The sequence below is a fragment of the Nicotiana tabacum genome, chromosome 18 (assembly GCF_000715075.1).
Source record: "Nicotiana tabacum cultivar K326 chromosome 18, ASM71507v2, whole genome shotgun sequence".
NCBI classification, from domain to species: domain Eukaryota; kingdom Viridiplantae; phylum Streptophyta; class Magnoliopsida; order Solanales; family Solanaceae; genus Nicotiana; species Nicotiana tabacum.
The window spans coordinates 138316027-138341662 of NC_134097.1; the positions used below are offsets into that span (position 1 = coordinate 138316027).

A 25636-nucleotide genomic window follows, 5' to 3' on the forward strand; every position below is an offset into this window, starting at 1 on the left:
TTTTTCTTTTTCTCTTTCTCCCTTTCTTCTTTTTCTTTTCTTTTTTTTCTTACTGTTTTCTTCTTCTTCCATCCGCCATTTCCCGCACTTTAACCATATTCATCTGCAAACAATAGCTGCTTTTCCTTCTTTTTTTTTTTTTACTTTTCTCTTTTTTTCCTTTCTTTCTTTTTCTTTTGTCGACAGGTTTAAGATTCAATATATAAAATGGATATGCCATGACTCAAGTTTGCTTTTACGGGTTAAAAACTTTTCTTTCCCTTTCAGAAGATGTGAAATGGAGGTGGGATTGACGGGAATTTGTAATTGGATGCATAGAATATCCTTGACTAATCCTCGAATTTTGGAAAAAATAGGGCTTATTCTTCGAATACTCAAAAATACTGGCAAGAACAATAGAGAGAATGAGAAAAGATTAACAATGGAGGTTCGCCGGTCAAAAAACCTCTCATGTTCTACCAGAAAAATATGATTCTAACTTGGTGTCAAGTTTGATTTCAATTCTTGAGTTTTTCTGATGATTTGGAATACTTTTGATGGGTTTTGATTGATTTCTATTTTTATTTCAAGAAATCTTGAGTTAAACGGAGTGCCTGTGGAAATTTCCGGCGAGGTTGAGCTAGTCGGAGAAGAAGGTCCCAAAAGCATAAAAGATAAAATTAAAATAATGATAAAAATAAAAATAGTGAAAAAGAAATGATGTGGCACAATCTGGTTGGTGCGTGTATTTCACTGATTTTCTTGAAACTAGTGGTCAGCTAAAAAGGGGTATTTATTACTGTTCAAATAAAACCAAGGGTCATAGGACACCCGTATTTTTAAGCAGTGCAACTGGTACTTTGGTACAACTCATGTTGCCCTCTTTTTGTCATACAAATATTGCGGCTATAATTTGTGAAAATCAAAGACTATGCAAACAGTTTTTAAGAAAAAGATTTTGCATCCAAACTATTGAAAGAATCAACAACAACAATCCACAAGCGGAGTTTGGAGAAGGTAGTGTGTATGCAGATTTTACTCTTACCTTTAAACCAAAGAGATTGTTTCCGATAGATCCCTCACTCAAGAAAAAATGAAAATGAGCAACAAACAGTACAACAACAAAATAATAAGATAACAAGCGGAATAATCAATAATAGGCTAACTACTAATACTAATGGTAAGGGGAAAGAATCAATTAAACTATTGAAAAAATCAATTAAACAAAATTTAAAAAATAAAAAGAGCTGCTAATATTTTTCTAAAACCAACCAAAAACAGCTGATTTGAACGGAGCCTAATCTATGGGTCACAAGTTCAAACCGGGAAAGTAGAGCCATAAATACTTGCATTAGGGTAGGTTGTCTACCTCACATCTTTTGGGGTGTAGCCTTTCTCCGGACTTTACGTGAATACGGGATGTTTTATGCACTAGGCTGCTTTTTTAAACCAAAAACAACTGATTTATCATCTACGGGATCGCAAGGGAACCAAAACAACTGATAAATTATCCGTGCTGCCTTCTAAAAATGCTTTCAGAATAAGGTCTTTGGCCAATATTGATGGATCTGAATAATGCTCTACTTTATTAAGAAAATCACAAACTTTTTGTGGACTTAAACTTTCAAATATCCCATCAGATGACACTACCAAAAACTCATCTTTTGAAGTCAAATTAACCCAATCAGTCACCTCTGGAGTAGCTATTATTCCATATTTTTTCAAAGGAACATTACCAATAGCTCGAGTCATAGGAAAATGGCCATTGAGCAGAGGAACATCATTAAACGTCCGACTAAATTTACCTCCAGACGCTTCAATTCTAGCCCTCTCATCCAACCTCAGCGCGTTATGATCTCTTGTCAATTCATTAACGAGATCACCAGCCAATTCCCCGCGTTGATCATTCTTAGAGCAAATAAATGCCTTTGAATCGACAACATTAGCAACTAAAACATGATTGTTATATATAAGAGCAACAACCGCAGTAGATCCTGAATAGAGTTCATGTTCGATAGCAATCTTGGAAAATTCTGTATCAATTTCCTCAATGGTTTTTACTAATGATGTTTTTAAAAATTCCATAAATTCATGACCATTATAATTCTTAAGGTGAAACTTAAACTTTTCCAAAAAGATTTTTGAGGCCATTTCACTAGCATATTCTCCAATATGACCATCAAATACTGCTACAACACCAATATTTATCTCTTTGTGCCCAGAAAAGGGAATTTTAAGATCAAGATCGCATGTTATTCGATCTTCTTGGTATGATCTTCTCCATTTGTTTGAGGCAAAGTGACAACTTTTAGTTGGAATTGGCTTTGTTTTTTGTGGAACAATTTTTTCTTCAGGTTTAGGTACCTTAATGTTCATAAAAACTCCAATGAGGCAGGCAATAAAAATTTCCACATATGATAATACTCGTCATCTTCCAAGATCCGACTTGTTTCTTGTTTGAATTGCGTACAGCATCGCGACGTCGGGCCATCTCTACCAAGGAGATCAGGACAATATTGAAGTTACTCAGAATTTTGAGATTGTAATAAAATAAATAAAATACCAATAAAAGGAGAGGCAAAAACCCTAGCGCTTGCTGTTTGGCTAAGCTTATAAGCTGGTCAAACTGGCTTATAAGCATTTTTTGGCTTATTTACGCGTTTGATAAAATTAAAAGTGCCTATAAGCCAAATATAAGCCAAAAGCCATAAGTTGCTTATAAGCACTTAAGTTTGACGAAAATATTTACTATTCTATCCCTAAAAAACTTTTTTTTAAAACAAAATTCTTCGTATACCCAGTTCTTCAGCTGCATATTATTAATTTCAGCACTTTTATCCAAACACATAACTGCTTATTTTTAAAATCAGTTTTAACACTTAAAAATATTTTTCAGCATATAATGCTTATCAACTATTCTAAATCAGCTAAGGCAAACAACCTCTAAGTATAGAATTCTCAATATTCGACTATACTAGGGTATCCTCGATTTGAAAGAAATTTGTACTACTTGGGTATTAAAATAGCTAAAAACGTTTGTGTGTACACGATGTTGACATCAAATCAATAAACGTAATACATGTGTCTTAACGCGTACTAATTCTTGTCTATTAAGGATTCTCAATGACGAATTGCTATAATAGTGAATTTTTTTAGGACTTGGATATACACACAAACGCGTTCAAAAGAAATAGATGTCCTTTTTTTTGGGCGTCTTTGATTTGCAAGGATTAAGTTTTTAATTAACCATGTCTTATATGTATATACCGAGTGAAAGCGAATATGCAAAACAATTTTTTTAATTAGAACATAGATTTTGTATCCAAACTATTGAAAGAATGAAATAAACAATAAATAAATAGACAAAAAATAAAAATGATGCCACGAATTCCAGTGTCAAAATAGGCATCAGGGATTAAAACTATAACCTAATTCCAATTCTACTTTACATCTTGCAGACTTCCAATTTCATACGACATCTCCTCTTTTACCTTCTTTTCTTTCACTTAGGGGTGATGAAGAAAAACCAAAAAATTTAACCAACTGACTTAAAATATATATATGCATTTGGTTTGATATTAAAAATGAAAACTCGAACCAAATAAATAAATAAATAAATTTTAAATTCTATTAATTTAAAATTTATAGAACTTTTACTTTAAATAGTCTAGCCAGACGTATTTCTGATCCTTGCTTTGACATAATATTTAATATGACTTAGAGAATTTATTTTTATTTATGTAAATACTTGATGTAGACGTGTATGATGTCATGGGGGCTTTCCAGCCATGTCCCATGACCCCTTGGACGCGCCCCGTGTCGTCCTAGCAAGCCTCCCAACGGCTAGCGCCACGGACGGCCTCGTGGTTTTGGCGTCAAGTAACAAGCAAGCATGTGCCTCTGTCGCCCCGCCGATATCCCTTGTCAGCACCCAGCCGCAGGCAGATGCCAACAGTGCCGCGCGCGCAGACTGTGATGCCAAAGAACCGCGCGCGCAGACTGTGATACCAAAGACAAAGTTGCTGACAACGGACCAATTTCTACCTTGTAGAAAACTAAGTCCTTTTCATTGTAAATATAGAGTAATTTTATTTCATGTAATTCCATTATATTTCTCTAGCTTAGTAAGATCTAGTCTTGTAACTTTGGTTTATTTTTTTAAAGCACTATTAGGGGGATCAAGCAAACAAACTTTCTAGCAAGCAAATAATTTTCTGTACTGATGTCTCTCCCCCTCGACACCGTGTTGCTTTTCTGTAATAGCTTTCATTAATGCAATCAAGCTTTCTTTCATTCTCAATTCTCATTTCTGTTCTCTCAATTGCTCTTGACATTAGTTTTCCCGTACGACACTGACAATCTCATCTAGTGTACGGAGGGGACCTCAGTTGGCAAATAGTAACTTCACTGACATCAGTTGCTTAGCCTTACGTCGCCCTTCCAAGGAATCTCAGGATTGCTCCGCGTAACAGTTGGTATCAGAGCTAAGGCTCGACATCGGACGAGGAAACACATTGCCATTACCACCATTTCTGACCATGGTGAATCATGGAGACCGCATTGCGGCCCTTGAAGAGACGGTTGACGTATTACGACCCATTATGTATATGGTGCCTGAACTAAGAACCAACCTAGTTCAAAGGTTGGACGACCTGGACCGCAGAATGCTGCAGGCCGAAGCTGACATAGTAAACATCAATCGTGACTCTGAAGGAGTCCGGTAAAGAACAGCCAGTGAAGCAGCCAAATTATTTTCAAGGGCCTCCAATAGGAGTGTGCCGAGGATTTAGCCTATAGGGCACAAGAGGAAGATAGGGTGACTGCCATAAAAAAACTATAGACAACTTGACATGCCAGCTCAATGTTGCTTTACAAGGCCGCCTCGAGGAGGCGAAAACCAAATCGGGGGTGTTGTGAACCTCGCCCCTGCAGCACAAAATTGAAAATTCCTGAGCCAAAGCCACATAGTGGAGGTTGGAATGCCAAAGAAGTGGAAACTTCATATTACATTCAACAGTAATTGGATGTCGTGGGGGGCCTAGAAGAAGTTGAGAAGGTAGCAAATGTTGCCATGTATCATCAGGGTGATGTTAAACTCTGGTGGCAGGTGAAGTACGAAGCCATCAGGGCTGGTGTAAGATGCTCTCGAGACATGGGCAGAACTAAAGGTAGCCATACGCCTAGAATTCTTCCCCAAAAATGTTTGAGTACAATGCAAGGAGAAAGCTACAGGAGCTCCGCCAGACCAAATCAGTGCGGGATTATGTGCGGGAATTTTCTGCGCTCATGCTGAACATACATGACATAGGGGATAAAGACAAGATCTTCACATTTTTGGAAGGGTTGAAACCTTATGCCCGTATGGAGCTGCAAAGACAAAGGGTAGATACCCTACTTAAGGCGATCCAAGTAGTGGAATGCCTTGGGGACTATCAGGTGGAAGCTCAGAAGGATAGGTCTCCAACGCCTTCCCGAGCAGGATACAAAGGGGGCCAGGCTGGCAATGGTGGCCCTAGTAGAAGTGGAGGAGATCGGTGTGCAACAAAATCTAAGGGTCCCTCCTCAGGAAGCAATAGTGCGGCGTCGAACAACAATGATCGGGGGAGAAATCCCCATTCAAGATGACGTTATTATGGCGGTCCACATTGGAATAATAAATGCCCACATGCACAGATGAACTCCTATCAAGATTTTGATGATGGGACCGATGAGGACATAGATAATGCGGACCAGACCGAACCAGTAGGTGCTTTCAATGCAATTATTGTCTCTATTTTTTAGGCCTTAGCGGGAACCAGTACTGGTATCCGTAAGAAGAAAGATTCTTGTCCAATCACCAAGAAAGGAAAAAAGAAGGCGGATAAGAGAACTCCTCTTAAACAAAAAGAGGACCTTAATGTTCATCGAGATGAAGGTAAATGGCAAGCCCATTCTGGTGATGATAGACATAGATGCTACCCACAACTACTTAGCCTCGACTCAAGTAGAGCACCTTGGTCTAGTTGTAGGAAAGGGCAGAGGTCGTGTCAAGGCTATCAAATCACCTCCTCAACCAGTGGGTGGAATAGCCAAAGAGGTACTAGTGGAGCTGGCCTTTACGAAGAAAAATTCAACCTTCTCGCGGTAATGATAAATGACTTCGAGTTCATGGTTGGGTTGGAATTCCTGAGGCAAACCAACACCATGCCCGTACCATATGCAGACATGCTACTGATGATGGGAACAAATGGGGCCAAGCCCTTCATTATCCCATGCATGCCCATGAAGATGGCCGCTGAAAACATCTCAGTTTTGCAGCTGAAGAAGCGGGTCAAAAGACATGAACCTACATTCCTAGCCACCCTCTGCATTGAAGATATAAAACGCTCCTTGGGTCCCATTCCTGTACCCGTGAATGAGCTGCTATTAGAGTTTGAAGACGTCATACCACAAGACATGCCAAAGTGACTCCTACCTAGGCGTATTGTGGACCATGAGATTGAGTTGGTGTCAGGTGTGAAGCTACCCGCCCGAGCGCCTTACAGAATGTCACAACCTGAACTCACCAAGCTTCAGAGATAATTCACGGAAATGATAGACACATGGATCATCGTGCCTTCCAAGTCATCATATGGGTCCCCTGTTCTATTCTAAAAGAAACATGATAGCAGCCTACGACTCTGTGTGGATTATCGAACTCTAAACAAAATCACTATGAAGAACAAGTACCCTATTCTGCTATTGGCAGACTTGTTCGATAGACTGGGTGGTGCGATGATGTTCACCAAGATACACCTACAAATAGGTTATTGGCAAGTTCGAATTGCAATGGGTGATGAATACAAGATGACATGTGTGACAAGATATGGGTAGTACGACTTCCTGGTTATGCAGTTCGGCTTGACTAATGCTCGAGCCACATTTTGCACCCTGATGAACCAAGTCTTCCAAGAGTACATTGACAAATTCGTGGTGGTATACTTGGATGACATTGTGGTATATAGCCAAACACTGGAAGAACACTTGGAGCACTTGCGAAGGTACTAGCCCGATTGCGGGAGCACGAACTATATAGGAGGATATCCAAGTGCTCTCTTTCTCAAAAATAGATTGACTTCCTTGGACATGTCATCGAGGAAGGGCGGATCAAGGTGGACCAACAGAAGATTCAGGCTATCATAGATTGGCCGCTGCATAAGGATATCCATGCCTTGAGCGCGGTCCTTGGCCTATGCAACTTATATCGATGATTTGTGAAAAATTACTCTCTCATTGCAGTGCCATTGACAGAACTCCTTAAGAAGGATATGCCTTGGGATTGGGTACCCAGGAGATCAGAGGCCTTTGATGCATTGAAAAAGACTATACCTAGTAGCTTCGTCTTGGCTCTCCCTGATTGGCCAAGCCATTCGAGGTAAAAACGGATGCCTTTGACTATGCCCTTGGTGGAGTCTTGCTACAAGAAGAGCATCATGTAGCGTACGAGAGCCGGAAGCTGAAGGATGCAGAGTGGCACTATGCCGCCCATGAGAAAGAATTATTGAATGTCGTCCGTTGCTTACGCCTTTGGAGGAGCTATCTGATAGGAACCCTGTTCATGGTCAAGACAGACAATATAATTGTTATCCATTTCATGACCCAGCCAAAACTGAATGTTCGATAGGCCAGGTGGAAGGAACTCCTAGTGGAATTCCACTTCAACCTGGAGTACTGAAGTGGGAAGACCAATCATGTTGCTGATGTACTCAGTCGGAGAGATGACCTAGCATCGGTGTGCCTACTCGTCACCTTAAGGGGGAGCGAAGTGTCCACCACCATCAAAGACCAGATACAGGATCTACTCATCAAGGATCCTACTGCACAATTTTTGGTTGATTTGGTAGGAGAGGGCAAGACCGGCCGGTTCTATATGGAAGATGGTTTCTTGAAAGTTAAAGGGAACCATCTCTATGTTCCAATAGGAAGAGATCTACGAAGGACTCTTTTGGAAGAATGTCATGATACTATGTGGGTCTGCCATCCTGGTGAAGACTGCCCCATGATATTACTTTGCCGTGCATATTATTAGCCTCAAATGGCCGATGGCGTCGCTTAGTATGTGAAGACTTGTCTAGTATGCCAGAAGGACAAGTCGTACCGCTTGACACAAGCGGGACTCTTGGAACCACTAGCTGTCCCAAAGAGATCTTGGGAAAGTGTTTTCCTGGATTTCATCACCGGATTGCCCAAGGTCGAAGATCTCACAACTATCTTAGTTGTGGTGGATCGGTATTCCAAGTATGCTACCTTTATAGTAGCCCTACAATACATCTTAGCAAAGGATACAACTCGACTCTTTTTCTCTCATGTCATCAAATATTAGGGTTTTCTAATATGTAGCTATAATTTCATAGTTTTGTATATTATGTGCCTTGCATTTTACATGCTTTAATAATAAATTACACTTTATTTGCACGTAATGGAGTCTATTTTATGTGTAAGTGGATTGGACATGAAAGTAGAGCGAAATGGATACTTAAACATTGAAAGTGTGCTCGACAACAGTGAAAAGGAGAGACTTGGCGAGGCTAGGCAAAGGCCAACTTAACCAGGCGTTAGCCTGGAGATGCCAGGACTGGGGCGTGCACATTCCGAATTTTGAAACCTATTTCGTCTCCTGGTTTGACTAGGACATGGCCTACACGTTTAGGTCTTTTCCTACACATATAAATAGACCTAAAAACGTCACTTTTGACATATTTAGACCTAGGGGAGCACGGAGCCACCGTGGAGACCGAAGATTTGACCTAAGGAGGCAAGAACACACTAGGAGCAAGGTGGATAATTCTTCTACGTGTTTTTCACTTCCTTCTTCCTATTTCCATTATTGGTTATGAATTCTAGTATTGTAGTTATGCATACTATTATGAATAACTAATTTGTTATCTAGGGTTTGATGAAACCTATTAGAGGATTATTTTCCTGTTACGTATATAGATTTGCTGTAGTATTTTCTCTATTTGTTCAACTACGTTATTATTGTGGTTGGTTGAAGAGCTCTCAATCGACTATGCCTATTTAGTGTGTATTACTCGGGAGAGAGTGCATATTTAGGTAGTTGTTGAACAACATTACTCCTAACGTATATGAGGGATCAATACGGAGGGTTTAAAGGTGGGATTAGAGATAACGAAACCTTGGTACAATCCGAGTGAGGCGTACTTAATGCCAGCTAGCGTAATTCGGGAAAATATGTCTAGTAAATTATGGTAGTTGCTCGGGAGAGAATTATAACACTCAGAGCAATCATGATTGGTAGAAAATACTTAGGCAAAATTATAGAAGACGTAGCCGGAAGGATCCCGACAATTGGGGAAATCATAACTCTAGACCTCCTTAATCTTGTCTCCAATCCTTAGTATCCCTAGTTGTTAATCTACTAATTTAATTTGTTAGTTAATTACAAGAATCTTAATATTTATAACATAGGAATTGTTCGAGCTTGTCTTCTTAGCGATATTGAACAACTGTAGCTAAGCATTAGTTCTCTATGGGATTCGACTCCAGACTTGTAAGACGGATTATAATTGCAACGACCGCTAAGTCCTTTTTATAAGGCATAGTTGGGCGTGATAAAATTTTGGCTCCATTGCTGGGGAACTAACGGTGTAGCTGTAGATGTACATATTGCTGGGTTTCAAGTTTGAACTTTTATTTTGTTTTGTATTTGATTTTTCTTTTTTAATTTTTTTGTTTTACTTGTTGATTTGAGAACATGACATCTTGGAATTATGAGAGTTTTGATATTGGTAATTCTACTTTTGATCCTCCTTATGCATATAGTGGAGGAAACCACCCACGACAAAATTATCAAAATATTTTCGAGAGCGAGTTATGTGCACCAACTCAATCTTATATGTGGAATGCATTTGATATGTGTGGTGGTCAAGATGGTCACTTTTACGGTTGTACTTATATTTCTTATCTTCCCCCAACCCCTTACTATGATGGTTCTACTTTTTCTGGTTAAGTTAATAGGAACAAAGAACTTAGACAAGCTGACCTGAAGGAGATCAAAGATATGATAAAGTGTCATGTGGAACAATATGATGAGAAACCACGACAGATACAAAGGCAAGAGGTAACTATTCACCACTTAGAGGCTGAATTGAGTAAACTAATTGAACTTCGTAAAAGCGCAACAAGCTTACATTGTGGATAGTAGCCAAGAATAGCATGAATTGGCTGCAGAAATTGCCATTATATTGGAGGGTTTAAAAAAATACGAGGAGGTGCTAGTGGAGAAGCCAGAGTAGAACACCAACAATCAATCGAACTAGAATTTGAGGATGCCGATGGTTTAGAAAAGATACTAGAGTCAACCAAGGACATTGGTAATATATATTTAGTTGACTCTAGTGTCATTAGTGTTGAGGATGTAGACAGTCCAAATATTCATGTAGTTGAGCGCGTTGGTCCACACTCCAAGAATTTTTCCACATTGTGTTTGGATGATGATAGGGAAATAGAGTCGTCCGAGCCAATTAAGGAGTCAAGGGATCAGGAACAAGATGCCTACATTCTGAAATTCTTCTTGTCATAAAATCAGGAACACACATCTCATCTAAAGGCCAAAAATGTAGAATACTACTTTTTTTATTAGGCCAGACAGATTCATTCCACCACCCTATGAGCATAATCATAGAGCAGAAGTAAAAGTTGGGGTCCAATTCATAAGTTCAAAGTGGAGGCAGAAACTGATTCGCGTCATATCGCGACTTTAAATCAAGCGCTTGTTGGGAGGCAACCCAGGTTTACTACTTTTTTTATTTATTTATTTTTATTATTTTTTTAATTGTATTATTTTTGTATTGTTGATTGTTGATTTCTAGGAGCATGAAAAGCAAAGCTAATTGAAGGATGCAATAATAAACCAGATGGTTGGAACTAAGTCTAAGGTACCCGCATGAAGGTCCAAGACTGGGAGAAGTCTAAATACCCACTGAGCTGCTAGTACTTCGGCCTTTGGCCTACTAGTGAGTTTCTTTTACCCTCTTATTAGTATGTTGTGCATTGGGGACAATACATAATTTTAAGTGTGGGGTGAGGAGATTGTCTGGGTGACTTTCTATGATACTTTAGCTGTGTTAGTTTAATTGAATAATTTTTTCTTAAAAAAAGATTGGATTTTTCCCGACGATGGATCTATGAGACAATTTTTTTTGAGGGATTTAAGTCTAAAGAAAAAGTACAAAAAGATTTTCGTTGTACGTAGTGTAGTAATTTTCCTTTGGTTTTTCTTCGTACTACAATTCTTTTCCAAGGGTTTTGTTTGAACAGGGTGTAGCTAGTTTTATTTTTTGGCAATATGAGCCATTGTACTGTGTTTTGAATTAAAGCAATATCTCTTGACTTTGTTATGCATTGAGAATAGTGAGTACTTTGATTGTGACGCTTAGGCTCAATTTTTGACTCTTGTAGAAGTACCTTAAATTGTATGTCCTTAACTTTGCTTAACTGCTTTGACTAGAGTGTCTTGATGAGTCCAATCCTGAGTGAGTTATGTTCCATGTGTGTGTAAGGTTTTGTGTTATTCTGTGCATTGTATTTTATGTCTAGAACTTGCCCCGTGTGTTTCCAAAGAGAAATAGTAGTTTTGTTTAGTCTTGGAAGTGATATAGGCGTTTCTTTGTTGAGCCAGATATATATAATTTATCCGCCTAATTGTTATGTATCGTAGTTAACCCATTTGAGCCTATAATCATGTTTCTTCGGTAACCACATTACAAGTCGTATCCCTTTGTTTAAATCGACCATATATTTGAACCTTGTCATATCTCACGAGCACTTGAATTGTGATGGATTATGAAAAAGCTAAAGTGTGGGATGGTGGGTTGGCTTTTGAGTGGAACTAATGAAATAAGAAGAAATGTGCACTTATTTAAAGAGAAAGAGCCACTTGAATTGAAAAAGAAAAAGAAATAGTTGTAATGTGTGCAGATATTCATTGATAAGTGGTAACTCTTGATATAATTGTGCTTAAATAATTTGGGAGTTGATGTATATTGATGTGAAGTTGGAGTCATGGTTTGACATAAGTGTGGGGTTTGAATGTTAAAGTATATGTATTAAAGTGATTAGGGAGGTGTAGTCACTCTTATATCCAAATGTATCCTACTCGACCCGTAGCCTACATTACAACCAATTAAAGTCCTACTTGATCCTAGACTAAATGAGCTCGATTAGTAGAGTAGTATAATACGGGCAAGCCTATGGTGCATATTTTGTGGCATATAAATGTTATTTCTGAGAGGGAGTAAATCCTTTCTATCTTGAGTTCCTAATTGTTCTTAAATTTTATTTTGTGTGTGGAACTACTCACTTTTATATTATGAGGGCACTTGATTCATGAAAGAAAGGTAATGTGATTGGCCTCCATATTAGAGTAAGTGAGTGAGTTGTGAATAATGCATGGTACTTGCGAGTCACATCTTGAGGTGAAGATGTTATACCCTTGTGCTTAGTCTATTTTAAAGATTCTTGGTGTGATGAGTTAGGAGAACTGCTTAAAAAGGTCATGCCTATAAGTGTAGTTTAATTGCTCGAGAACGAGCAATGTTTAAGTGTGGGGTATTGATGTGTGGCTATAATTTCATAGTTTCTTACATTATGTGCCTTGCATTTTACATGCTTTATTGATAAATTACACTTTATTTGCGCGTAATGGAGTCTATTTTATGTGTAGTTGAATTGGAGATGAAAGTAGAGAAAAAGAGATACTTAAACGTTGAAAGTGTGCTCAAGAACAGTGAAAAGGAGAGACCTGGCGTGGCCAGGCAAAGGCCAACTTAACCAAGCTTTAGCCTGGTGAGGCCAGCCAAAGGCCATCTTAACCAAGAATTAGCCTGGCGACGCCAGGCCTGGTGGGTGCACATTCTGAATTTTGAAGACTTATTTCGTCTCCTGGTTTGACTAGGACTTGGCCTACACGTTTAGGTATTTTCATACACATATAAATAGACCTAAAAATATCACTTTTGACACACTTTAGACCTAAGGGGAGCAAGTAGCCACCATGGAGATTGGGGATTCGACCGAAGGAGGCAAAAACACACTAGGAGCAGCGGAGAATTCTTCTACGAGTTTTTCACTTCCTTATTCCTATTTCTATTATTAGTTATGAATTCTAGTATTGTAGTTATGCATACTATTATGAATAGCCAATTTGTTATCTAGGGTTTGATGGAACCTACTTGAGGATGATTTTCCTGTTACGTTAATTTTGATTTGCTGTAGTATTTTCTCTATTTTTTCAACTACGTTATTATTGTGGTTGGTTGAAGAGCTCTCAATTAACTATGCCTATTTAGTGTGTATTACTCAGTAGAGAATGCATATTTAGGTAGTTGTTGAACAACATCACTCCCAACGTATATGAGGGATCAATACGAAAGGTTTAAATGTGGGATTAGGGATAATGAAACTTTGGTGCGATCCGAGTGAGCTGTACTTAATGCCAGCTAGCGTAATTTGGGAGAATATGTCTAGTAAATTATGGTAATTACTCGGGAGAGATGTATGACACTCAGAGCGCTCATAATCGGTAGAGAATACTTAGACAAAATTATAGAAGACGTAGCGGGAAGGATTCCGACAATTACGGAAGTCATAACTCTAGACCTCCTTAATCTTGTCTCCAACCCTTAGTATCCCTAGGTGTTAATCTACTAACTTAATTTGTTAGTTAATTAGATACAAGAATCTTAATATTTAGAACATAGTAATTGTTTGAGCTTGTCTTCTTAGCGATATTGAACAACTGTAGCTAAGCCTTAGTTCTCTATGGGATTCGACCCCGGACATGTAAACCGGATTATATTAGCAATTACCGCTTACTCCTTTCGATAAGGCATAGTTGGGCATGATCACCATCCCTAAAGACATCGTTATTGATCGCGACTAGCACTTCACTAGCAACGTTTGGACCCAACTCTTTAAGTGCCTCGGGTCAAACTTGAGACACAACTCATGTTTTCATCCGCAATTTGATGGACAGACGGAGCGGTTCAATGGCATGCTGGAGGAATATCTCCGCCACTTTGTAACCGGATCACAGAAGAACTGGTTGAAGCTTCTGGATGCTGCTCAACTATGTTTCAATTCACCAGGAAGCTCTAGTACAAACAAAAGTGCTTTTGAAATTGTTACCGGACAACAATCTCTACTCCCACACACCGTGAATGCACCAAACATGTCAAAATATCCTCGAGCTGCTAGCTTCTTAAAAGAATGGAAGCAAAACTTAGATAAGGAGATATATTGTCGAAGCTCAAAACCGGATGAAGAGGCAAGCTGATCAAAATCTTCGCATTGTTGAATACCAAATAGGAGACAAAGTTATGGTCAAAATTCCAAAGCGATACTTGTTTGCAAGGGTCCATGACCCTCATTGTCACGACCCTAAAACCGACCCGGTCGTGACGGCGCCTATTGTGAAACTATGCCAACTGACACAACTCCCGAAATAACCATGAATCAATAAGAATCATTTTTAAGCCTTTAATTAAACAAATGTTTCATATTGTAAGTCTAAATGAACCGTGCAAAAATAATATACAAGCCGGATATCGGGGTGTCACAAGTCACGAGCATCTACTAAGGTCTGAATACAACGAAGAGTCTGAAAATATACTAAATACAGTCTAATGAAAACAAAAGGGAGAAAAGAAAATGCTGCAAACGCTGGGCAGCTACCTTGCTAAACGCCGATGACTCTGCCTATGAGCAATCAATACCCGCTATCGGGTTCAAAAACACCTAAATCTGCACACAAGGTGCAGGGAGTAATGTGAGTACTCCAACTCACTAAGTAATAAAGGTAAATGAAAGCTGAGCAGTAAGAAAACACGTAAACCACGTTAAAATGCTACAACAAAGGCAAGATAGTTCCAACATAGTACATAAATCATTTACTTCGTAAATCATGCTCAGTTTCGGTAGAAACCTTTTAAAACAAATTTTCAATAGTTTCAAACGAGTGATAAAACAGTGAGTAAACATGATAGAAATGTAAGCAGCCCCTTGGGCAAAACATGTATCATAAATTGCCCCTCGGGCATAATATTAACAGAACCAACCCCTCGGGCTACCGCACAATCACTCATAATATGCCCCTCGGGCATAACATAAATAAAGAGTCGGCCCTCGGGCAATACCATGGAACAAAATTATCCCTTCGGGCTATATCACATATCATATTGGGTACCCGCGCTTACTAGGGGCGTACAGACTCCGGGAGGGGCCCCTTACGGCCCAAGCGCAATATCAAGCCATCTCGTGGCATAATCAAACAGGATCTCGGCCTCATATCAAGCCACCTCGTGGCGTAACAAATTAGGCCCACAACCTCATAATCATAAATTGGTACCATACTGCTGGGGTGCACAACCCGATCCCATAATATCCTCACAACACAGGCCCTCGGTCTCACTCAGTCAGAAATCTCTCAAGCCACTCGGGCAACAGTAACACATGATGCTCAGCCCAAAATATCATTTAAAATGTAAAAAACGGAGTAAAAATGGCTGAGTTAATAAAGCAGTAGATTATAGCATGATTGAGTACAAGTATAAAGTCAAAATAGTGAGGAATAGTAGTAAAATTCGCTAAGGGTCCAAGACAATTGGTACGAGGCCCAGATATGACATTCAGCCCAAAACATGATGATAACAAACAATTTTTCAATCAAATACGCAGTAAAACAATCATTCGGGATGGACTAAGTCTCAATCCCCAACAGTGCACGACCCCACACTCGTCATCTAGTGTGTGCGTCACCTCAATATAGCACAATGATGTGAAATTTGGGGTTTTATACCCTCAGGACAAACATTTACAATCATTACTTACCTCTATCCGGTCCAAACTCTAGCCCACGGTGCCTTTGCCTCTTGAATCAGTCTCCAATTGCTCTGAATCTAACCAAAATCAGTTCTACATCATTAATACACGCTAAAGGAACAAAGCCCAAGCAAAAATAATCAAATTAACTCAAAAATCCTGATATTGGCCAAACCCGGCCCACGTCTCAGAATCTGATAAAAATCACATCAATAGAATCTTCATCCTCCCACAAGTCTATACATACCAAGAACATCAAAATCGAACCTCCAATGGTCCCTCAAATTCCCAATTTACACTCTCCACATTCAAGCCCTAATTCCCCAATTTTAGGCTTTAATTTCCACATATTTCATGTTTAAACAAGTAAGAATCAACACAGGATCGAGTATTGAGTTCAAAATCTTACCTCCAAGTGTTTCCATTTGATTCCCTCTTCAATTCCTCTCAAAAAGCTCCAAAATTGCTCAAAAATGGTGAAAGTTAGACCTAAAATCGCGGACAATGGCTATTTAAACATTCTGCTCAGGCCAAAAATTCCTTCTTCGCGAACGCGGTCAAAACCTCACGTTCGCGAAACAGAAATAATTCACAGCTCAAATTTCCTCTTACGCGAACATGAACACACACTCGTGAACGCGTTGCCTTACTCAGCTTAGCCTAGGCGTTACCTCAGTCGCGAACGCGATGCTCAATCAGACTCAACCTTCGTGAATTTGATCCGTTTAACCACTCAAAACTCACCCGAGGCCCTCGGGACCTCAACCAAACATGACAACATATCCCATAACCTCATTCAAACTTGTTCCAACCTTTGGAATGCTCAAAACAACATCAAAACACCAAAATCACATCAGATTCTAGCGTAAGAATTCCAAGAACTTCCAAATTCCGCTTTCGATCAAAAAGTCTACCAAACCTCGTCCGAATGACCTGAAATTTTGCACATACGTCAAAAATCACACAATGGACCTACTCCAACTTCCGGAATTCCATTCCGACCCCTATATCAAAATCTCACCTATCAACCGAAAAATGCCAAAATTCCAATTTCGCCAGTTCAAGCCTAACTCTATTCCGGAACTTCAAAACACATTCCGACTATGCTACTAAGTCCCAAATCACCTAACGGAGCTAAACAAATCATAAAAATTCCAATCCGAGGTCATCTACTAACAAGTCAAATCTTGGTCAAACCTTTCTAATTTTAAGCTTCAAACTGAGAACTGTTCTTCAAAATTTATTCTGGTTACCTTGAAAACTAAAACCAACGATTTACATAAGTCATAATACATCACACAAGTCTAGACATTCCCGAGAACTGGCAAGCGAAGTGCAAAAGCTCAAAACGACTGGTCGGGTTGTTACATCCTCCTCTACTTAAACATACGTTCGTCCTCGAATGTGCCCATAGTTGTTCCAAAAGCCAACAAGTCGCTGTATAACCTTACCATGCAGATACTCAGGGGTGATCCCACGTCACCCTATCTCATATAGGTCCGATAACATAATGTAACTGAAATTTCACAATCCAACCTAGCCCATAAATCATAGAACCACATTTCCACTTCTGAAATCATCTACAAGATCAGAATCTCACATCTATACTTTGAATAAGCCCAAACAATTTGTGGCAAGCCATACCAGCCAACCTCAGATGCAATTACATGATATACCACAAAGCTCAAACTCTTGTAGCAATAACTTCTAATCACAGCAGTTGCTTAAAACATTTGAATTTCAATAATAAGACTTTTATTACATAAAGCCTTATTCCAACACTTCCGCATATTTCAAATGATAAATGAAACACATAGGAAGTCATAACCACTCCTCAGATCAACCATTTGGGAAGCCACTTCCACTTTAGCAAGGACCATAGCAAATTTCTGAGCTGAACATTGATATTATCCCTCCAACACGCCGAAACAGAATCCTTTTGTATTCATTCTAGATCCCAACAATCTCATCTAATACCATCACAACTACTCTGGTGACATGACACATTAATACAATCTAAAGCCACAACTTGTGCAATCCATGCACCAAATAAGCGACAGTCCAAATGTACTCAAATCATCGAAAAAAACTCAAATGAGAAGCTGTATTGCAAGCTCACCAGTACCACCACACACAATGCTGAGAACCCGTCACATATCGTAGAACCAGAACACACGAATCTAACCCAAAGGGTCATACCTCCACATAACTTCGCTGCAATATGCGACCCTATCCAAACACTGGTCCACATGAAACACGTCCTGTCGATATGCTCAAACCGACAACTATGCATAATTAAATATCTAGAACCAAAGCAAATCTTCATAACCACTGCGAAGCAATTGACATAACATTACACAAACCTGAAAGGACACAATCGATATGCCATCTGCCGAGCAGTACCCAATACTCCTCCCGCTCGAATTCCACTGAGAGACCCCAAATAAAACCGCACCACATGTGCCTATAACCAACAATTCCCAATGCCTCGCAACCCGGAAAGGTAACTCATAGATCTCCCCAGGTCACTAATAAGCTCAATAACAATTGAATTAACACATCCCTCAACAATACAACTCGGAGTCAACCAAGCCGACTCGATGCCGAACACACATCCATATAGGTCTACCAATGAACTCCTTATAAAGGAGTCCCTTAATCCGTTCCTTCAACTCATTTAACTCCGCCGGTGCCATACGCTATGGTACCCGGCACCAAATCAATACCAATATCAACAACCCCGTTCGGTGACATGCCCGGCAGTAGGATACACATCCGGAAAATCCCTCATCACCGGAACTGAATCAATGGTAGGAGTCTCTGCACTGACATCCACCACGAAGGCCAGATAAGAAAGACAACTCTTCCCAACCATCAGTTGGGTCTTCAACAATGAAATCACCCTACTGAGAACATAACCCGTCAAACCTTGCCACTCCATCTGTGGCATCCCTGGCATAGCCAACATCGCCGTCTTAGTGCAATAGTCCAGAATAACACGATACGGAGACAACTAGTCTATACCTAATATCACATCAAAATCTAACATACCAAGTAACAAGGATCCACTCAAGTGTCCAAACCTCCAATAGTTACCACACAAGATCGATATACGCGGTCCACAACCACGACCTAACCTATTTATGAGAACTTCCAGTCTCCAAATCCATACAGCACGCGAATCACCATATCCAATCCCAACTCCACCATCCGAATATACAACACACATCTAATACTAGATCATTCCACGAGAGGTACTCCTTAAATTCTTATGTGCCACCAAGCGAACTCAAATATCAACAGTTGATCCAATAAGAGAGTGTCGCAATACTAATGAAGTATCATCAACTCAATCACATTGCCCTTTTTCTGAAGCGTATACCCTCATTAAGCTACACCACTTAGTAATATCATTTCCCCAATCATCTGAAACTGCCCGTGCTGTTTAAGAATTTATGACTTTTCTTTTCAGAACTGAATTGTGACCTTACACATGCAAATCTCAACCCTACACAACATACCGCATATACCATGCCATCCTATGATAAATATAAGGACTTCATAACCCCTTCCGAGCCACAAGCAGCTACGTACTCAACTAGTCAAGAACTTTCCATTTGACCCCATCTAGAAGAAAATCACTATACATCACATGCTCCTTTCGCTCGTAGAAAATATACATCTCTAACCGTGGTAGAAACCATCAAGAACTCTCCGAATTCCATTTGCACAAAACTAAACCGTCAGGACTGAATCCTTCTAACTCGACCAAGCTACACAGGCCAATAAAACCCAAGATCATTGTCGTGAAACTCTTGTATAAACTCATTACCTCATAAGCATCGAAAGAACTAATCATATCCTTACCATGCCGATCCGGCCTACTACAAAGCTATCCCATATATCCGAGTTTCCTTCTGATTTACCTTTAACTTGATACTCCTTCTTGCTATAACACCATTATCCCTCAACCCAGACTCACCACACGAGACCTAAGCATAAAACCACACCGTCTAAGGCTCATAAGCCACAAATACTCTCTTAAATGTTCCCAAAAGAACTACATTCAAAATACCTACCCTAACGAAACTTCTCGTGAATCCAAAGTCATTATCTTCGCCTTCCTGATACTGATATATAGAATTCCCTAATTGATATAGAAATACCACAAGCCTTGACACCCTCCAATGCAAACCTCAATTTCTAACCAACTACACTACCTGAAAATCTTCAATTATTACATGTAAAATCTTGAACCCATTAAAACCATTTCCGAGAGCCCTCCACTCTACTCAAACCGTAATTAGACTTATCAAACGGACTGGACGACTTGTGCTCCATTAGCACTCCAACACCGCAAAACGTAACCTCGCCTTAATGCAACCAAGCAACTTCCCGTCTCATGCACCGTACATCCTTTACGAATAACACCTTAAGTCATTCCGTGATTATCATACACCCATAAGCATAGCATAACCTTTATTGAAATTTCTTTACTCGAGCCATCCTCGGTCTCAACCTCTATAAGCCATCACTGATTCACCGGCATGTCCCAAACTGGAACCATTATAGCACATAACCGTGCAATCAACTGATCAATAGAAAACTCCCCCACTTGGCTCAAAGCCATAGATCAAAAACACCATAACTCATAATGCATACACTCTATTACTTCCATAATACCATAGTGAAATTAAACTCAATCCTTTATAAGCTTGTGAAACAAAGACCATCTAGTACTTTAAATCTTCTGCAATCCTCGCCTTCACCCTCATAATAGTCAAGCCTACTCTCTTAGGTGACCAAAATTCAAATTGCAACACATATATTTCCCTAGTAACAGAGATCTTCCAATAAACGACATAAAGGATCACACAAACTTCAGAACAATCCGCAGGAGATAGCCCACTTGTCTCGCCTCAAACTAACATCTCCTTATACCCTTTCGCTGTCATAAGCATTACACAGTTACTTAATCTTCCTGAGTCTGAACTAATATCACAACGTGAAATCCACTTCACTTCCCAACCAGGCAACATGAAAAGGTCCTTCAACACGCCCACAACTCGGGCTAAACATCAAATCACGATGGAAACCAAGCACCGAATAGTTCTTACTACCCCCAACCAGACCCTTCTTGTCTTGTTCAAATCATATGCACACATCTCACACTCACATCATACTCGTCACGTAGATATCAAACCATCACTCCCACCAATAGGGACACTATTGGACATACAAATCCAAAAGCACGTGCTTACATAACCAATGCCCCAATGCTCAAGCTATAGGCAAAACCCGACCTCAAGTCCTCCATACTAGCCCAATATCAACACACAGAGATCACATCTCGCCCCGCGATCAGGGAATTACAAGCCATCGATGCACATCTGATACTGAGTGCTCATACATGCATACGAACGCGTGGAAGAGATTCAAAGAGTTACATTTCAAGCTGAATTAAGGACGCACGATAAGAATTCAAGAATGTGAAGTTTTTCCTAAAGGTTCTGCAGCCTCCCGAGGATAAGTACAGACGTCTCCGCACCGAACCGCGAGACTCTACTAAACCTGCTCATGCCTCGTGAGACCTATGTAACCAAGGCTCTGATACCAACTTGTCACGACCTTAAAATTGACCCGGTCGTGATGGCACCTATCGTGAAACTAGGCCAGCCGACACAACTCCCGAATTAACCATTAATCAATAAGAATCATTTTAAGCCTTTAATTAAACAAATGTTTCATAATGTTAGTCTAAATAAACAGTGCGAAAATAATATACAAGCCCAGAATCGGAGTGTTGATCGGAGCACACCCTACACCACTACAAAGTGGCAAGAGCGGTCGAAGCAGCTTTTACCCGAGATGGTCAGGATCGAATCCACAGGGAGCTAGAATTGGAAATTGGATTCCTATCTAAACTAGAGATGGGTAGTACTCTTAATTACACTTCCAATCATCTTTTTGTTGTTTGTTACTTCTAATATTTATGCTAATGATATGCTAAATTAAACTAAGTATGAATGCTTGTAAGGTTTTCTAAATGATTAAAGAGGCACTAGGGAAATGACTTTCTCCTAGGTGAATACTTGACGGGTTCTCAAGCCTAAGGCAAAGATGTTATACTGGGATTGCGATATAGCCAATGCACGGAATTACTCACTCTATACCTCTCGGTAGCTTGAGTGACTTTGCCCTAATTGACTTTCTCAAGACCAATTGGGTGTCAAAATTGTGCAAGCAATATAGGCTCAAGTTGGGTATTACTATCTCTAGGTTTAACCCTTTAATTGAGGCTATCAATATCTTTATTACGAACCAATTCCTTGTTGGACTGATTTTCCTAGACTCAAGCTCTCTTTCTCAAGAAGAACCTAAGACAAATAGGCACAAATTAGTGTTTGCAACCACTAATTCAACATGGAAAACACCAATCAGTCCAAATATCAACTACCCATAAACATCTAAGCCTTAAAACAAAAGACCCATCAAATACCCACACTAGGGTTGAGCCACAACCCTAGCTAATGGGTCTAACTACTCATAATAATAGAACAAAACAGAGAAATAGATGAAGAATAACCCATATGATTTGATTACAATCTAAGATAATGAAGATTCAGTGTTAATCTAGCTACAAATTACTCAAAATGGAACTAAAACGCCGTTCACATGCTCTGGTCTCTAATAGATTAAAAAAAATGCCCTAAAAATATGAAAAGAAAGTATTTATACTAGGTTGAATTTTCTGGACAAAAATACCCTTGCGAAGGTACCACGGTCCGCAAGAAATGGATTGCAGCCGTAGTGGAGCTTTTAGCTTTAATTTCTTAGTCTCTGAACATGGCCACCATAGGCTGCATAAAATGCACCGCGGCCGTGGTGGCTTCACTACGGTCCACATAAAATCACATCATGGACCGCGCTGGTTTCAATCGTCCAAACACCCAACTCTCTAAATCCCCTCTCCATAGACCGCATAAAATAGATTGTGGCCGCGAAAAGGCTACTGCAGTCGCAAGAAATCCTCCACGGACCGTACTGCATTAAGCCTCCAAACTTGCACCTCTCTGAACTCATTCACTGCGAACCACACTAAATTGTCTACGGCCACGGTGGGTCTATTGGGACTGCAGTGGGTTTTATGCTGCATCAATGCCTTGACTAGTTCTTGGTACTTGTGCATGTTTTACTCCTTTTTGAGCTGGTTTTGACTACTTGTCACTTTGTTTGACCAACTCTGCAAAGAAGTACAACATGTAAGCCTTTTGGACTATTTGTATACATTTTTAATCAAAATTCAAGTAAAAAGGAGTGTAAAATGAACTAGAATCCCTAGTTATCAACTCCCCCAAACTTAAGCTTTTGTTTATCCTCAAGCAAACAAAATAAGTCCCACCTCCTTAAGAGTAAAACCAAGAAAATTCAGCTGATCTAAAGTGACCTCATATAGCATCAATTTGGACTAACAATTGCCCTCAAATCAAATGAATCATTAACAACATTCAATCTTTTAAGCACCATCGTTTTAGCGCGACACTAGAGCATCAAGAATTGACTCAACACATTAAGGAAACTCTTTCTACTACTTTGGTCATATGGAACCCAAACTCATACTCCTCAATTCTCCATAAGCAAACCTCACTTTTAGGTTGTAGGACTCAGAATGAGGATTGTGGAGAACACAATCATCTCTCTCAAAGAAAGGTCACAAGTTTGGCTCTAAGTACCATAAGCTTGCCCCTTATATGAGTCACCACTAATTTAAGCTTCATTCAAATCAAGATCATATAGGGCTTTTGAGGAGATATAGTGAAGGCTTTTGGTTTAGGGTAGGAAATATTTGGTCTAAGTAGGTTCCATCTTCCCTTAAGCACTTCATTTGTTTTATTTTGGCACACATTCTCTTGACTTTTTTAGTCATTTACTTCTTTCTTATGGGGTTAGAGAGACACACTGTCACTCTTTTTTGTTTATTTCAAACCTTTTTCTCCTTTATAAACTTTCCATACCTTTCATCTCTTTACTTTTATTGAATCCCTTCATTTCTTCAACATTTCTCATTCTTTTTGACTTTTTGATTTTCTTTCTTTTTCATTGCCTTTCCTTTTCTTCATTTTGTACCTTTTACCACTTTGTTGAATTCCTCGTCTCTCCCCCCAAACTTATGTTTTTGCCTTGTGCTAAGGAAAGATCGGGTGTCAAGAGAGGGTCGTTTTAGAACGGGTAAAGTTTTGTATCATGGTCTTTGAAAGAAAAAGGCTATGGCTCAAAAGGATTAACTAGGGATATTATTATTGGTAGGATATGGAAGTTTTCACGATACCATTCGGATCAAGGAGAGCCAATAATCACTTCTCAAGTCAAACTACACTTAGGATTTTTCCTAGACAAACTTTCAGGGCAAGTTCTAGGCTAATGGCACGGGACTTAGACTTGCAATTCAAATTCTCACCACACAAGCTATAGGATTACTAAAGAGGCAGAGTCGGGATCCCACAAAAACCTTAGCTAATATTTGAGCAACACGAATGGTCCCGAAAAACCACTTGATGATTATCGGCCAACATAAGAGTCTCAAGGCCACAACTTTCACCATCCTATACACAACAATTTGTTTTTGACCATAAGACCAAAGGCAAATGTATTAGGCCTAAGTGAAGCTTTGCTTGAAGCACTATTACTCATATAGCTACTAATTACCCAAAAAACAAAAAAGGAAAAGAGACTCAAACCCTTAAGAAGGTTGTCGTGCCATCCATCATCGGGAAGAGCCACCCGGTTTACACAAATTCCACTCTTGGAAAGAACCGTGACATTAAGAAAACCAAAGGCTTATTGAACACAAAACCCAAAATAAGAAGCTTCCAAAATGAAATAAGAAGCTATGAAAGAAAAATGCGTAAAGTAGAATGAATATGTACAAGAGGGGATTTAGACGAATATACATAAGGGGGAATGAATATATACATCAGAAAGTAACTTTATATACAGACCAAAGTTGCAAAGTACGAAAAGTGAAATAAAATGGTAAAATTATGTACATACTAAAAGTGAAAATCAAAGCATAATAAAAAGAAAATAGTATCATATTTACAACACCATATCATCCAAATAGGGCTACCCCCTCAAATGAAAGCTAGCATTGTCTTCAATGCTAACTAACAAAAATAAGATCAATAAAATATAGAGGTTAAAGAGAAACTCCCTATTGACCCTCCGTCTGCATGGGGTCCTGAGCCTGAGTCCCTGGGTCCTGTGACTGCTCAGGAATCTATGACTGGATCCCGGTATCCTGTGTCTGCACTGGGACCTGAGGCTGCTCTAAGGCCTAAGGCTGGCTAGAGGAACCTTCCTGTGGGTCCTCTAGCTCTATCACTGCATCAACTGTCTATAGGATCACTCTCTTCCTCTTTGCTGGCCTCTCCATATCTTGCTCCGGCTCAGGCTGGACTACTGAAACTGGGTCATGCAATAACATCTCTAATGACAAGTGATCAATGGCCTTCAATTTCTCCACTTTGCAACTCAACTCTTTCATAGACTTCTTTGATGCTCGAGTCTTTCTCATCTTCTTTGTCTCCTTTGTAAGCTCCTTCAATGCTTTTCCATGAGAACTTACAACATCCAATATCAATTTCTGGTTCTCCAAGAGCTTCTTCTGGTTGTCCAGAAGCTCCTTAAGAGTCTCCTCCACTGAGGCTGGGACATGTGGCTGTGGGGGTACGAAATGGGCCTCCACCAAGCTAGAAAGCACAGACAACTTAGAAGTAGCTGCCTGCATCCAGTTGTTGAT

At 39.6% G+C, this 25636-nt stretch overlaps 2 protein-coding genes across 2 annotated transcripts; one reads left to right on the forward strand and one right to left on the reverse strand.

The window, feature by feature from the left end:
* Window positions 1–1446: 1446 nt before the first annotated feature.
* LOC107802548 (putative protein phosphatase 2C 76) lies at window positions 1447–2355 on the reverse strand. The gene has a single exon (XM_016626061.2). The coding sequence runs from the start codon at window positions 2353–2355 to the stop codon at window positions 1447–1449; it is 909 nt and encodes a 302-aa protein (XP_016481547.2).
* A 4317-nt stretch (window positions 2356–6672) lies between these two features.
* Window positions 6673–25185, forward strand: LOC142172726 (uncharacterized). Its single transcript, XM_075236398.1, has 5 exons — window positions 6673–6811; window positions 7237–7372; window positions 9976–10078; window positions 13994–14126; window positions 25031–25185. Exons 1-5 carry the CDS (start codon window positions 6673–6675, stop codon window positions 25183–25185), a joined length of 666 nt encoding a protein of 221 aa, XP_075092499.1.
* Window positions 25186–25636: the final 451 nt, after the last annotated feature.